Below are 16,696 nucleotides of genomic sequence, written 5' to 3'. Positions count from 1 at the left end.
TTTTAACCCCCTAGGGTTCCCTTCGGGAGAAGAGTCACCAGGTTTGGTTCTATTCCCCCTTTCTGCTCTACACTTCTGGGAAGCTTGGTTCTCAGGTGGGAGAGCAGTTGTGTTTTATTAAAACATGGAGCATATTTATTTTTACCTTCGTGCACCAGAATGTGCCTGGTGGCAGAGGGAACAGATTGCTTCTTAGTCTCAGACGCAGGACGTCCTTCTCTTACGGGCACTGCCCAGCTTGGTGGGTGGGATTGGGGTTCTGATGAAGGTAGTCTGGGCCTGCCCTGGCCAGTGGGTCTCAGCTGAGCTGCTGACATTCTCCCAGCCTCGTCAGTATTCCCTAGCCGAGAGTTTTTTGTGTGGTTGTTATTCTGCTGATTGTAGATGTCTTTGCTTTGCTGACATCCTGTTTTGTTTTTGGTTTTTACATCCCATTTGTTTCTTTTTATCACAGAAACGCTTCGTTAAGGGACTCAGGCAGTACGGGAAGAACTTCTTCAGAATTAGAAAGGAGCTGCTTCCCAATAAGGAAACAGTGAGTACAATTGGACTTTATGTAACTTGATTTTTTCCTCTTTGCTCCTGCTGCTTCTCCACATTTGATCTTATGAAATGGTTTCCTTTAACCCTGCGCTGTGCTCAGTCTCGGGCTAGCCTCCAGAATTCTCTCGGTTTTACTCCCTGACTTTTAATTTGAGTTCATGATTTTAGATAGTAAAGTGACAGATTATGCTTATCCGCCTGAAGAACATAGACTTCTGTTGTAACTCTAAGAACAGAAAGGTCTTTGGGAACAGAGGGTTAGTTGTGGGGGAGGGATTGTTGGAGAGTTAACATCTAATTTTAAACACAGTGGCTGAAATAGGAAATAGCATTTATCACTAGTTTGAGTTTGGTAATTGGCACAAGTCATCAAACCAGAGGTTTGTAGCTTATTGTACTTTGAGTTCTGTGGGGACTTTTTCCGTTTTTAAATGTTGCTCTGTTTTGAAGAGTAGTTTTTAACTCTTTAATATTCTGGCCATAAAAGTTTGCACTTTCCACTGAACAGATACACGAGGAGATCTTATACGTTGTTTAAAAGGAGCTTTACAAAAAATTACCTTGTATTTCACAAAGCTTGGGGAGGGGGCAGAGCTGACAAACACTCCCCATAAACGTGAGATAGAAGGATTTGCTGAGGAAAATCCAGAGTGAAATTATATAAAGATAATGCTGGGAAGGGGTTCATTCTCATTTCCCTATAGTTGCCTCCTTCCGGTAGTGTTGAGGCAGGTGGAGAGAGAGGCGTCCCTCTGGCTAGGCCAAGGGATGGGGCAGATGGCATGGAGTTGGACCAGCCACTCCACTGACTGAGGGCCACGGGAGGACTCAGTAACCAGAAATGCTCTTCAGGACTTTGGGAGGAGCCATCCAAGTTTAATCTGCCTAGACATTGAGCTGCTTTTTTAGGGAGTGGAGGTGGAGATGGATGGAAGAATATCTACTAGAAAAGCTGGGGCTGGAGGGAATTTGGGGTTTTTTTTTTTTTTTTGGCTTAGTTTTTAAATTGAGTGCTGTTACTGATTTCCTCTTGCTTAATTTTGTCTTTTTTAAAATGAGCTGTTTTTCTGGACACTTTTAGTATATAGTACTTCAAGAACAGTGATAACTCATGGGGAAGAAAGGTTTTGTGATTTCGAGTATAGTCTTGTATATATAAATGGATGATTTGTATCAGCCAATGACAAATTTATTATGCATCTCACGTGCTAGGATGGATCATATTGAGAATGGTAAAAAACAGAGAGAGGAAAACCTGTTTATAAACATTAAACCAAGATGTATTATGAAGTCAATCTATATAATCAACGTATTTCTTACCCTTCCCAGAACAGGTTATATAGTTATTTAGTATGGAATATTTAAATATGTATTTTAAGTTTTGGGGTGAATTCAATGATTTGAAGTTTGATATGATTAAAAATTAAAATGCCTTTGCCTGAGTGTAGTAGGTTTGGTTTGGTTCAGTAAAAAAGAGATCAGTGAGTGGATTTCCCCTGAATATGTGATTGTCCAGATTGTAGCCTCTCAACTTACGTTGTCTTTGCTTTGCTAAAAGTTGCAAACCATGAAGAATTTAATACAGAAATCTCTTGACAGTTATTTCATATTTCTGTTTTAAAAAGTAAACTTATAATTGCAAGATTAAGCATTACATCTAAAATCTACCATCTGGCATTTGGAAATGCCGGGTAATTTTATGTAGTGTTTTATCTTCGTAGTGAAAGCAGATTTGAGTAACCTTTAACCTAGGTAGGCTGTTTTACTTTTTTTTCTTTTTGCTCTTGATTGTCCCTTCTTATTGATGACGTGTGATTCAGTAAATAAATAGCCTTTTTTCTCCTTTAGAGACGTTCTCAGTACACCAACCTTTTGAGCTAGTTCTCTGGTTATTTTTTCCAGCAGCCTCTTTCCTGAGACCTTTCCCCATCACTCCTCCACCTTCACAGTTTCCCACCTTCTCCTCCCTTCTGTGGCACCCAGCAGTCTTCCTATTTTCAAACTCTTCATCAGTCACCATCATCGGAACGAATGGGAGAGTTGTTTGCAGCAATGGGGAGGATTTATTGTTCCTGACATTTGCTAAATATTCATAGTGTCCTTGCTGTCTTTTGCATTGCAATGGAGGAATTTGGTAGTAGGTTAAATGTGTAAGTATTGTAATGAACTGGGAGAGGCACTCATCTTGTATTTTCTTATTCTCTCTAGTTATCAACATAGTCAAGCTAATCATTCACAGCCCACAGGGAGAGGAGGGCAGAGGTCATTTTTTACTTTTTACTGCAGAAGATAAGATTTGCATCTACCACTGTTCTTGGTTCAAAACTTGCTGGGTAGAATTCTTATGATCATGCTCCTTTTTACAGCAGAGCCCTCTAATCTAGATACTTTTCACATTCTCTTTCTCTCTTTTTTTTTTTTTTTAATGGGACAAGATCTAGCTCTGTTGCCCAGGCTGGTCTCAAACTCCTGGGCTCAGGTGATCCTCCCCACGCTACTATGCCTGAATTACATTTTCTTCTGTCTACAAGAATTTTTTTTTTTTTTGGAGACAGAGTCTTACTCTGTCACCAGGCGCCAGGCTGGAGTGCAATGGCACAATCTCGGCTCACTGCAACCTCCACCTCCCGGATTCAGGCAATTCTCCTGTCTCAGCTTCCTGAGTAACTGGGACTACAGGCGCACGCCACCACGCCCAGCTAATTTTTGTATTTTTAGTAGAGATGGGGTTTCACCATGTTAGTCAGGATGGTCTCGATCTCTTGACCTCATGATCCGCCCACCTCGGCCTCCCAAAGTGCTGGGATTACAGGCTTGAACCACTGCACCCAACCCTGTCTACAAGAATTATTAACTAATGTCTTTGCCATTCTCAAGTGACTTGAAACATCAGAAGGGTGTCAGCATCCAAAATAACATGCCTGATTGGGCTTGATGCAAGGGTCAGCAGACCTGTGTTCTATTCTTGGCCTTATGGTAACTATAGTACTTGATGATCTCTTTTTAACCGTGCAGCCTGCTTTGAGCTGTTCTTTGGAAAGCTTGGGTCAAATCTTGACAACACTGGAAAATTATTTTCTGTAAAATGGTGTTTCTTTGCTTGAGAATTTTGTAGGTGCTGCGGTCTTTATAAAATGCCTATACATGATTACTTGTTGCAGTGCCTGAGAACGAAGTGATGGCTGTTGCCTCCTCTGCTGCTTACTTGCTCTGGGACCTTAAGCAGATTATTCATCCCCTCTGTCCTTTAATTTCTGTGTTTGTGAAATAGGGTGATAATTCCTACCCCTTGGATTATTTTGAGAATTTAAACGAGCTAATGTCTGTAAGGAGTGCATAAAAATACTTGAAAATCATTGTTCTTCCTATCTACCTTAAACACTACATAAGGTAGCTAAATACTTTGAAGAGCACAGGATGACATTCTGCTTGTAAATATACTGAGCCTGTATAAAAAGAAATTACCTGATTTTCATTAATCTATCTTGCCAAAAACTCTTAATTGAAAAAACCAGGAGCAGGTGGAGGGGAATGCCTAGTTAACCTCTGTCTTGAAGCTTTGTTGACTCCCATTCTCACCAGTTCATTCATGCAGTTATAGCAGAGAAGAGTTCCTGGTGGGCATAGACATAAACAGCTTTCCTAGCTCTTTTGGTTTCTGGGGTTTATTACACAGGAGCTAAATCTGGCTTTTCTCTGAACACTGCTACCCACTGAAGTGGGAATAGTGGCTGTGATTGCGGAAAACCCAGCTGTTTATAGAGGCTTAGTTGAATGGGTATTACGTGTTAACCTCAGGGTACCTAAGAGAATATGTCAAATCTTTTAGTATTGTGGTTGTGCAAATATCCTGTAGTTTGTTATACTTTTCCCCATTCTCTCTTTCTCTATAACCATTTACCTTCGCTCAATATGCTTATAAAATATATAATTAGTAGGTGAAATGTAGTCAGGAACATGGGCGGAGCATTTCAGATTCACCTTGGTTGTGTACCTCTTCCCTCTCAAGCCACTGTTTGTCATAAACCACATCAGAGTCTTATGTGTTCATATATTTGTACAAATCACAGGGCATCTGCTCTCTGAACTTTTGGGAGGACAGTGGAAAACTAGGCCTCTTGATTCAGCTTTGAGCCCTGCCACTAACTGTTGGGTAGATAGATTACATGACCTTTGATGTTAAGGTAATGCCTGAAAAACTAGGAGACCTGATAGAGAATTGTAATGGATGATCCAAAAATAATTTTTTATTTGATTTGTCTATACATCGCAGTCTTCTTCTAAATCATAAGATAATTTTCAGACAATGGTGACATATCTCTTCTCTAAGGACATGTCTGTTATTTGAACCAAAGACTTTTTGTGTCTGGCACCTGGATAATTGTCCCTTGAATCCTGGCCTTTGTTTATAGCTGTGTCTCCTATTACTTAGATAAATTCAGCTAGCACTGGATTAGAGTCCAGGAGCACTTCTTCAGTGACCTGGCATTGCTTGTCTCCGATGCAACTAAGATTGGTGAGAAGACAGTTGGATCTGCCCCAGCTTGGTAGTCAAGAGGTGCTGTCAAAGTGTTAGCCTCTGGAGGGAGATGGAAGGTGAAAGGGGACATGCTTTGTCTATCTTTCTCATCTCTTTCCTTTTATTTTTGAGCACTTAGCCCAGTAAAAATTAAGCTCATGTCATTTGTAATCCCAGTTGGTGGTGCATTGATATTTACTATAGCAGAAACTCATTTTCATTCACTTCCCATTATCAGAACTAAATATTGCATATAGTTCAACTTTTTAAAGTTCTGGGTACCCACTGAGCACTACAATGGGTAGGGTATCTAAAGAGAAGCAAGGTGCCATCCCTGCCCTGCAGGGAGCCAGCATGACATTTATATACCTGCCATGCTTGGTAGAATGTGCTGAGGGCCCTGGTGGGTGGAGGTTCAGGCCCCACAAAGTAAGCACAGAGGCTCCTAGAAGTCTAATTGGAGGGGTGGTATTTCAACTGGGCTTTGAAAGAAGGATTCATTTTTGACAGGCCCTGTTTGGGAAGGTAGAGGAAAAGCAACTTTCCAGCCATAGGAAATACCACGACTAAAGACACGGAGACAGAAAATTGTAAAACGTGCCCAGCAAGTACACGAGCATGGTTGGAGCGGAGGTTGCATAAGCAGGCGCAGTAGAACTTAGGCCCAAATTTTATCTTGAGGGTAGATTTTGAGGTACCTTGAACTCCCTCCAAAGAATGTGTATGGGTGAGTGTGGGGATTTTGGCTTTTAAGAAGAGAAGTGAGAGCTGTGCCACCGAAGTATGTATAGGATGGGGCCAAAGAGGAGGCTCTTCTCACAATTTAGTCTTGTAAGAAGGCAGATGGGGAGTTGAAAGTTGAAAGTTAGTGGGAATGGAAGCCTGCCTTTTATCTTGATTTTCTCTCCTAGAAATGTGTCACTGGTTGAATAGGACCAGGGGCCCAGTGAAAGCGCAGCCAGTTTTGATGTTTTTAACTTTGAGTAATGGGATGAAAGGTATTAGAGATTTAAATTTTTCATTTGAGAAATAACATGAAAATCAACCACCTTTCTTGGCCACATTTCTGGGAGTGAATTCTATTAAATATGTACGTAACTGCTGGCTATTAACTGTACTTTCTTCTTCAGGCAAAATGTCGTTTGCATAGACCATGTTTCCACAGCAGAGAATAAATACTATTGAGAAAGGGCTTTAAGACTGAGTAATCAAGATTGTGTTAATATTAAGAGGTTAAAAATGATTCTAGCATTCAATATGAGCTTCCAGCCTGAAGTTTTATTTAACTTCAGATTATAGCCTTAGATAAACAATTTTCCTAGCCTCATTAATCCTTTATCTAATGTTACATAACAAAGAATGGACATCCTTAGTCAGTTGATGCTACTGAGAATGTACAAATGTGTCAGGGCCACATACCAGTACATTAGAAGATCTCTGTTTTTAAACCTTGTCCATCTTGTACAAATGTTGTCTATCCTCAGCACTCACATGTGCTCCTCCAGCCAGCACTCTCACCATCACCGTTAAATCTGAAGATTCTCAGGGCTCGTCCTTGTCTCTTGAGCCAGAATCTGCATTTAACAGGCCCCCCAGAGGATTCCAAAGTACAGTAAATTTAGGAAGCCCCAGTATTTACAGTAATGCAGACTTGCAGAATTCCGAGCCTACATAGTACATCCTTAAAATGATACTGTCTTTATTCTGTTAAAGTTATAAAGTGTTTCACTGTTAGGGCTTTCACTATTAGGGCTTGATTTTGTTTTTCTGATTATTACAAACTATTTCAAACGTATAGAAAAGTATCTGGGCTTATTTCCATTGTTAATAATAGGATTTTCTTTTGAGATGGAGTCTTGCTCTGTCTCCCAGGCTGGAGTACAGTGGCACGATCTCAGCTCCCTGTCATCTCTACCTCCTGGGTTCAAGTGACTCTCTCACCTCAGTCTCCTGAGTAGCTGGGAACATAGGTGCACGCCACCATACCCTGCTAATTTTTGTAATTTTAGCAGAGATGGAGTTTCGCCATTGTTGGCCAGGCTGGTCTCGAACTCCTGACCTCAAGTGATCTACCCAGCTCAGCCTCCCAAAGTGCTGGGATTACAGGTGTGAGCCACTGCACCCAGCCAGGATTTCTTAAAATAGTTTCTCGTCTCAATTCCCACTCCCATTTTTTTCCTAGAAACATGATCGTAACTCCTGTCTTATTTTATACAAAAACTCTTGTTCTTCTCTTTACCTTGTGGCATGCAGTCATAGCATGTGAATTAGACTATGCCAGACTCTCTCTCAGTTTCTAATAAGCCTTTTTATTTGGAAGGATGGCCTCCTTTTATTAATATGAAGTTTACATAGTCTTCAAATTTTAATACCACAGTGTTTTCAGGCATTGCTTTCTTTTACTTGCATTCCTTATGTATAAAAAAGAAATATAAGTTATTTGAGGGGCTGGCAAGATGGGTAAGAGGAGAGACATTTATGCGCCATACTGTTTTTCTTAATAATTTGTGCTCACATAGATATAAACAGTTGGAATTTTCCATTTGAGGCGAAAGTGATTGCCAGTAGAAACAGGCACTGCGTTTTGGCAGCAAGTACTGTGATCCTATAGCTATTCCTGTGCAGAGAGTTCGTTCCCATTAATATGGAGCAGAGGCTTGGTCTATTAATTCTGATAGTCCGAACTGTATGGATGTTTGACTGGGCAGTGGTCCAGTTTTAGTGAGGGTAATCTAAAAGAGACTGGCTGATAGTCCCTTGTGTAAGTGAAGCAGTTAAGTAATTTGCATGTAAGAGACTTTTGGTGCTGATGTTGGAAAGAAAAAGAGGTATTAAAAAATTAGGTGACTTTTTAAACCAAGGGCCTTGGATAGTTGCTGTTCTCAGTGTAAACGGCCTGACCTTGGCGTTTTCCTACATATGAAAACTAGTGGGAATGACATGAGAATGCTTTAATTACATGAAATGTATTACTTATAGAAACTGCACTCACATGAAGTATGCCTGGGACTTTTAAAGTGTTAGAATTCAACAAAATATTGCTTGCAAGGATCAGTAATTTATTTACTGCTAGTATTTGCTAACCTGCATTTCTTATGATTTGACTGTGTCTTGGTTACCTGGACTTTTAAGCCTAGACTCCACCATTTTATTAGCTAGTAAAACAAATGGAAGACTTGAATTGATCTTTAGAAAGACTTTCAAGTTGTGGTTACATTCAATGGGTTTATCCACTTGGAGCTTATATTTTATATCATAGATTTTTTTTTTTTTAGCCTTATAAGACCTATGAGCCCATTCTGACTTTGAAAACTAGTTAGCTGATATTTTTAAAATACATCTATTTAGTCTGTTAGAAAACTGGCATTAAAACTAAGTTTCAGAATGTATCTGAAATTAAAATCCTTGAATAACTAGTTCATTTTTAATCTATACCCTTGAGTAATGCTTAGGAAAATAGAGTAAAAATTAATAGTATTGTTTTGAAAAGCAAAGCATTAACCTCAGTCTCAGTGCCAGCTGCTCAACATGGGAAAGGCATCCCCCTACCCCTAGTAAGATTTTTATTTTCTGTCATATGTAATTTGAAAACCATTAATTGTGTTAGGTAAATAGGAAAAGCAAACAGGAGAAAACTTCCTTTGAGATACTAGAATTCTATTAAGCTGAGTGTTCTGAGATGTTTAATTTTTCAATTAAGTTTCAGTATTAATAGCCCATGTTTCTGTCTCCTCCCTCCCCCACTTTGGAAATATAATTCTTTGTTCTGCCAAAGTGTCTTGAATCCTTCTTCTGAATCCTCTCAATTGTGACATCATAATCCCCAGGATTTGACTATTGAAATGTCTAAACAATCCCAGGTGACAAAGTTAGGATTTGGGGGAAGCTTTTGGTTACCCCAGGCCTGTGCTGTCTAGGATGGGATGTCTGAGTTGAGCAAGGGTGCTTAGCTTCATGGCCCCTAGTGAAGGGGCCAGGTAGGCCAGGGATCTTCTCTGAAAGGTGCCTGAGTTCTCTCATTTCTTTTCTTTATTTTTATTTTTGAGATGGAGTTTCGCTCCTGTTGCCCAGGCTGGAGTGCAATGGTGCGATCTCAGCTCACTGCAACCTCCGCCTCCCAGATTCAAGCAGTTCTCCTGCTTCAGTCTCCAGTTTATTCAAGGAGTAGCTGGGATTACAGGCATGCGCCACCACACCTGGCTAATTTTGTGTTTTTGGTAGAGACAGGGTTTCTCCATGTTGGTCAGGCTGGTCTGGAACTCCTGACCTCAGGTGATTCACCCACCTCGGCCTTCCAAAGTGCTTGGATCACAGGCGTGCGCTACCGCTCCTGGCTGAAGTTCCCTCATTTCTAAAGGTCTTGCTGGGGCTGCCTCTGCTCCTCCCCATGCTGGTTGCTGTTACACAAAGGGCCCATTTCATCTCTCTTAGCAGAGTTGTGTAGTGTTCCGCCCTCCAGGTAGAGTGGCTCATGCTGTCAGTACTTTGAGAGGATCACTTGAGCCAAGGAGTTCAAGTCTATCCTAGGCAACATGGTGAAACTCCATCTCTACAAAAAAAAAAAAAATTGGCTGGATATGGTGGTGGTGTAGTTCCAGCTACTCAGGAGGCTGAGGCAGGGAGATCACCTGAGCCCAGGAGGTCGAGGCTGCAGTGAGCCGAGATCATGCCGCTATGCTCCAGCCTGGGCAACAGAGTGAGACTCTGTCTCTAAAAACAAAAAACCCAGAAAATTAAGATTTATTTTAGTCTTGGACTTGACTCTGATTCCTCTTTTCCGTGCATTTTTCTGTACACATGTGTACATGAATGCGTATATGTATTTACATAGAATATAAAGCCTTCTGGGCAGGGACCTTATTTTAATACTTCTTTGTGGTACCCTTAGAGTCCTGTAACAGGCCTTACTTAAAATGAAATGTGTGTGTATGTTCACACACATATAAATAATGGGTTAGAAATACATTGTAACCCTAGGTAGATAATTATTGGTCCTAAGACATGAAAACTCCAAATCGTTTTTAAAGAAACATTTTGCTCATCTTTCGCTCCAGTGTGAGCAAAGTCTAACAGACTAAAGGAAAAAAAAAAATCCATCAACAGTCATAGGAAGCTTACAAAGCTGCAGAGATCTGGCAACATTAAAGCTCCTCCTCCTGATCTGCTTTGATGCTCATTTTTAAGACCAGCTTGAAACGTGGATATCCCAGGCCTTAGACTTTGTGTAATAAACAGAAAACCATTGTGAACTCTACTGTCCCAGGACAATAGGACTCGGATTTGGGGTTCACTGTGACACACTAGTCCTTCCTGTTCTGTCTACTGTACACAGTAAATCAACTCTACTGTTTGCACAGCGGTTCTGTGTTCTAGATTATTTATAAGATTGAAATCCATTGTTTATTTTTCTCAGCAGGTTTATTGAGCCAGTCAAGAATAAAATACTGTCTTAAGCAGTAGAGGAAAGCCATTAGCCAATTGCAACTTGGCTTCGAAATAATCCCTAAAGGGTATGCACATGAACCACACACATTCTGTATGTCCCACGTACATGTGTGTACTGGAGAGAAGAGCCAAGGGAGGTGGAGGAGCTTTAGTGTTGCCAGATCTCTGCAGCTTTGTAAGCTTCCTATGACTGTTGATGGATTTTTTTTTCCTATTAGTCTGTTAGTGAGTCATGATCATATGCCATTTTATTATCTTGAAAATAGTCTGTGGAATTTTTTTATCCCATGTCTTTGCTGTGTGAGTGAACCACCACTGAGGGTGTTGTAAAGTTAAGCTGGAGACTTTCTTCAGTGATGCTTTGCTTCTGCGTTTGCAGCTGCTGCCATTATCGCTTTGTTCCCGTGTGCAGGAGGTGGATTTTTGTGATTGTTGTTTGGCAAGAAATATTAATAGTGACTTGTGTGTGTTTGATTATTTTCAGGGCTGGAGCAGCATCTGTCCAGCACCTTTGGGGCATGGTGATTGTTGACTTAGGCACAGGGCTTCTAAGATCAGAACTTGGTTCTTCCCACAAGTGCTCTGTTTTGGAAATGTGCTAATGAGACACGTTGAATTAGGTCAGAGGTTTGTGGCCTTAAGTTGTCGAGGGAAGTGTTTTCATTTGGAGAGAATCTGCAATTTGTGGAACAATAGGAAGAGTAATTAAGTTCTAAACGAAATAGGCCCAATGAATCTGTATACATGGCTAGTTTCACAGAATAAAGCACAGAGCCAGTGAACTGGGGGCAGACTACACGTTTGGATAATGTGAGGCTAAAAAGAGCCCTAAACTTTTAAATGAATTTCAAAAAACCAAAACCTTTTAGTATATTTAATTTACTGGCTTAAAACTATAAATATTATAGTTTTAATAATTTTAGATCAGAAATTTAGGCGGGACTCAGCTGGCCGTTTGTTTTCATGCCGTGTGTCCAAAGCTCACTCTATAGTATCAGCTGGTAGATAGGTTGGCCTGAAAGGTCCATAGCTTTCCTTATATGTCTGCCACCTTATGGGAGATGGGTGGGAAGCTGGCTCATCTGGTACTGTTCACCAGAATATTGGCATTTGTTTGTCCTCTGGGCCGAATTTGGTCTTTAAAACTTGAAGTTCTAGCAGGGCATGGTAGCATGCTTCTTGTATAGTCCCAGCTACCTGGGAGGCTGAGGCAGGAGGATATCTTACGTCCATCCTGGGCAACCTAGCAAGACCCCATCTCGTAAACAAAAACGTGAAGCCCTTATTTCTTTTGAATAAATCTATCAGGTGACTCAGAAGAAAAGTGCCTCTGTCCATATTATTGCCACCAGATGAGTTAAAGGATTTAAAGCTTCTTTATGTAGTCATTTTGTATTTTTATTAAGATGTCCATGTTTACAAATAGGAATAACCATTTGCCCAGTATATCTTAGACTCTAACAAAAGTGTACTATTTTCTTTTGTACAGCACTGTGTTCTAATTACTATTTCTCCAAATGCTACATATCTTACTGGGCATGTCTATAAATACTTAACATTTGTTGCAACATTTTTCTGGAAATCTGTTATTTGAGATGTTTAACTAGATAGTGTGAATGTAAAATGTTCTTATTTTATTCCTAATACCAGTCAGTCATCAATCATTTACTGAGCTTATTGAGCATGGGGAGAAAATAGGGAGCTGTGGTTGTACTCCCTGGGGATGTCTGGCTGGCTGCCACAGTGTGAGCTGGAGGGAAACCAAGTGCCCAACAATGTATTGTGGACGTTAACTGCGATGGAAGGATGGGGGCTTGGGGAGTCTTGGGTATCCTGGAAGATGTACACTTGGGGCTTGAAGCTCTTTGAAGGGCGGGTGTTTTAAATGTTAAAGCTTATTTGAAATGCCTTGCCGAAGAAAGTCCTTGAAGTATCTTTCTTGTCTATTGAGGTATTTCCCACTATCTGAATCTTCTACAGCGTTCCTACAGAATAGGGACATCGAACCCTTTAAATGCAACCATTGTAGTTTTGGACAGCTTCATTATTTGAGCCGCTTTGTTTTGTTAAGCCGAAATCTGCATCACTTCACTTTCCATACGTTGTCCTGATCTTGTCCCTTGGAGACGTAGAAAATTATTGCCATAACATCTTCCTCACGTGGGCCTGTGTAGTTGGCACACCCCCTGCCCGGGCTTCTAGCTACAGGCTGCTCAGGCCTCTGCTTCCTGCAACAGCCATTCTGGGTGAGGTCTTGTGGACCTTTATTATTTGGCCCTCTGTAAAACCTGATGTCCTCAAAGAGGAGAAAGTGGCAACAATGGCCCCAGCCATGTCCCCCAGCCAGGGAAGCCCAGCTCCCCATCCAGCCCTCCTTGACCCAGCAGGCAGGCAGGCAGTCATACATGTGTGTTAACTCAGCGCCTGCTGTGTATGCATCGGCACACAGTTCCTAGACTAACATAAAGTCACATATACGTTTGTTTGTTCTGTAAGCGTGTCTTTATCCCGGCTCTCATTTCCCACAATGAGAAAGCATTAATGTTCAGATTTAGTAAAAAAAACATTGCCTGACTCAGTAGTACATACCCAGACTAACCATTAATTACACGATTTCGACACTTAGAATGGACCTGAGCAAAGATTTCCAGTGCCAAAGCACAGCACAATCATGCATGAAATAGTAAGCTCTTTGCTGCTGGGAGAGGGACCATTAGCTATGATCATGACCCCAGGCCCTCCCCAGGAACTTGTCCATGCTGATAATCTTAGCACCAGTTAATTTCTCAACCATTCCTACATGTTTTGATAAACTGCAGCCAAAGATTAAGATAGCAACCATTTAGCAGACATATGCCTTCGTGTGTGCTGCTTTTGTTTCAAATTAGCTATTGAAAGCAAAGCTTGAATGACAGAGTTCTCCTTTCTGCCCCCTCATAAACAAAAATTGTGGAAATGAGCTGTTCACAGACTGGCCTAGGAGCCCTGGATTTTAAGGTAAAATCATTGCTTTGGTATTTTCTGTCAGTTTTCCAAATTTTAGCACAAATTGGACTTTCTGCCTTTCACTGAGCCTTCCCCCTGCTCTGTTTCTCTACCCCAAACAGTGCTGTTCACTGTTAACTGCATCCTGACAGAAGTGTGGACAGTTCTGCGTTTCTCTCTGCTGCCTCATGTGGTTGTTAGAACAAGCTAATTCAATCTGCATAGGTAGTACAGCTTTTCATTCTGTTTACTATTGCTGGATAATGGAGAGCAAGGGCAGAAGGTACGATAGATAGCTCAGCTTTACAACCATTGTCAGAGCTAAACATGAACCCTTAGGAATCTGGTTGGCCATTCCTCTTCTCAAATGCTGTACTCCCTCTGCTGGTTTTGAGACAGCTGATGCTTCCTTAAGAAGCGTGAGGCTCTGCCTTGAGAATAGCAAGGTCTGTTTTCCCCAGGTCTGCAACTGTGTATGTTGCACACACAAAGAAGATGATTATTTCTGGCTGTGGGGAAATGATTTCAGTTCTTGGACAAGGAATAAATGTAAAAGAAATTCCTTTCTGATACCATTCTCCTACCTCATATCCTACCCTCACATCATTGGAGGACATTTAGACTTGTTTGGGTACCCCCAAACACAGCATTCTCTGGCATTTTATTCACTTCTACTTGCTTTCTTTGACCACTACCCCCTGCCCCAAGCCCAGCCTCCACCTTCCTACAGCACTCACGGCAGGAGTCATTTTTTATAGCACACATAACCTTTACACCAAAGGGAACCTGCATTGCTTATAACAAAATGAATCTCTTTTCTGCTTTTATTTTGAAAAGTCCTCCCTGTTGTTTAATGTGGAGGATATTCATGCTGAAAGCCTGTTCCAAGTAGGCATTTGTGCATCCCAGAGGAACTTTTGATTTATTTCCTTAACTCTGCCCTCCTTTCTCTGTGGTTCAGAAACCTTTAATGATCTGTGAAACTCGGAGACTTCAGTGCGAAACAGTAGTCGTTTTAAGAACCCCTCCCACTATATAAAAGGCCTGCCAGTTTCCACATGCTGAGTTTTTGACTCCCTGAAAGGCTGACCTCTTACAAGTTTTGGTTGTACAGCAGGGCATCCTGGGTTGGGGCCTTGATAATGCTTTTATAAAATCTTTTTTTCCTCCTCCTCTTGCTGTCTTTGAAAGTTGTAATGAAAATTCCAGGCTCTTGGCCAGCCTGTGGGATGTGATACGGTAGAAATGTTTCTGGTGCCCTTTGTTACTGCTTGGCTTTGATTCGGTTTATTTCCCGTAAGCTTGATTTTGCTAGCCCTCCCCCCTTTTTTTAATGGCTGAGGAGGTTAACTTAGCCAAGGTTAAGCATTTTACTATGCAAGCTGCTTCAACCTAGTAGAGTCACTGTACCAGGCATTTGTGGCAGAGAGACAAGGGGAAACAGGAAACAATGTTTTCCCTCTGTGTTTGCACTTCTTCCTCCCAAGGCTGCCTTTTGCTTTTAACACCAGCATTCATAGAAGGTAACAAGCTATGCAAGCTGCGTTGGTTTCCAGTTTCTTCTACTCAGAATGTTCCAGGAAACCATTGTACAACTTGTCTTGAGATTTTGTTAGTCAAGGTAAAAATCATGGTAGACCTCTCTTTGGGGTTTCTCCCAGGTAGAGGGCGATGCCTTGAGAACAGCAGTCAACAGTGACACCCGTTTGATCCTCTCTGTGGTTCTGTTTCAAAAGAAAGAAGTGGTTGCAGTTTAAAAAGGTTTTTAAATGCTGCTTTGACCTTGTATTTATTACTGTTTTGCCCTTGCAATTAAGAACATTTTATAGACATCAGCTCAGCATTCGTCCCCATAAGTCTATGAGGGCTGTCAGTATCACTGCACATGCCAGGTGGAGAAACTGAGGCACAGTGATACTAGAACTGGCACCCTCACAGGTCTTGTCCAGGTCATGGAGTGGGGATGAGCCAAGAACTAGGGCCTTAGAAGTAGGCTTCCCCCAAGGAAACTCTGTGATAAGTGCTTGCATTTGGGACAAAGTTTGCTTTTTATAGAAAAAAAAAAGTGGGATTTTATTATCATAGAAATTCTTTATTCACAGTGGGACTCCTTGGCCAACTTACAGTGATAAAGTATAAATATATGTGCTTCTTTTGTATCCTAGATCTGTTGAGATGCGGACTGTCTCATAAGGTAGCAAAGGGCACTGTGATGGAAACCTGTTTGATCGGTGTCCTGGAATCTGCTCCATCCCCTTCCCTAGGCAGAAACACGGTTCTGCTTCCTTCTGAGTTAGGTCCTGGGATCCTATCACAATTCTGTCACACATAAAGAGAGTTCTGTAATGACCAGCACAGCTGTATCATTTCCAGGTTCTGTGCTAAAAATGTGCAGAGCACCAAACACTTGGCCACTGAGAGAGCCTGTAGCACAGACCTAATGCTAATGCCTGCCCTGAACACTGCAGACAGCACTTTCTGGACTTTGTCCTTTGTATTCATTAACTTTTCACTTATTTAACAGTTCCAACCAGAGTTATTCTTGATCTTTGATGAAGTAGATTTTTGAACCTGGGGTGTTTTGTTGCGGAGATGATGCAGGGCTCCGTAGCACATTTGTGGCAGGGTTCTTTTCACTCCTTCCACAAATTTATATGAACTCTTGACTCTTGCCTGGGCTGAAAATGTGGTCTAAAATTATATATATATGTAGTACTTCTTAGGGTTTTTCCTTTTTTTTTTAGACGGAGTCTCACTCTGTTGCCCAGGCCGGAGTACAGCAGCACAGTCTTGGCTCATTGCAACCTCTGCCTTGCCAGTTCAGGTAATTCTCCTGCCTTAGCCTCCTGAGTAGCTGGGATTACAGGCCTGCGCCACTGTGCTTGGCTAAATTTTTTTTTTTTTTTTTTTTTTGTATTTTTAGTAGAGATGGGGTTTTCACCATATTGATCAGGCTGGTCTTGATCACTTGATCTTGTGAGCCACTTGCCTTGGCCTCCTAAAGTGCTGGGATTACAGTTGTGATCCACCACACCTTGCCACTGCTTAGGTTTTTTAATACTCTAACTGGACTAAATGGAATAGAATTCTCAATTCTCAACCTGTTCTAATTATTCTCAACTATTCTCCCTCTCACAAAAACATACACAGGTACACAGAAATTTATTTTGTGTGTAACACTTGAATTTCATAAAGTTTGGGTTA

At 41.3% G+C, this 16,696-nt stretch overlaps 1 protein-coding gene across 12 annotated transcripts in view; it reads left to right on the top strand.

The window, feature by feature from the left end:
- The window catches only part of RERE (arginine-glutamic acid dipeptide repeats), a 474,067-nt gene that overhangs the window by 405,520 nt on the left and 51,851 nt on the right, over positions 1 to 16,696 (top strand). For 10 of the 12 annotated variants that reach the window (XM_032301146.1, XM_032301145.1, XM_032301141.1 and 7 more), the window contains one exon: positions 455 to 535. In XM_032301146.1, the coding sequence (XP_032157037.1) occupies positions 455 to 535 (81 nt within the window). Of the gene's footprint in view, positions 1 to 14; positions 96 to 451; positions 536 to 16,696 lie in introns of all 12 variants that reach the window. The other 2 variants (XM_032301149.1, XM_032301150.1) reach the window with 2 other exon arrangements.

The sequence above is a fragment of the Sapajus apella genome, unplaced genomic scaffold, assembly GCF_009761245.1.
Source record: "Sapajus apella isolate SASKATOON/1434 unplaced genomic scaffold, GSC_monkey_1.0 scaffold43, whole genome shotgun sequence".
Classification (NCBI taxonomy): Eukaryota; Metazoa; Chordata; class Mammalia; order Primates; family Cebidae; genus Sapajus; species Sapajus apella.
This window is presented reverse-complemented; position numbering and strand designations above follow the sequence as displayed.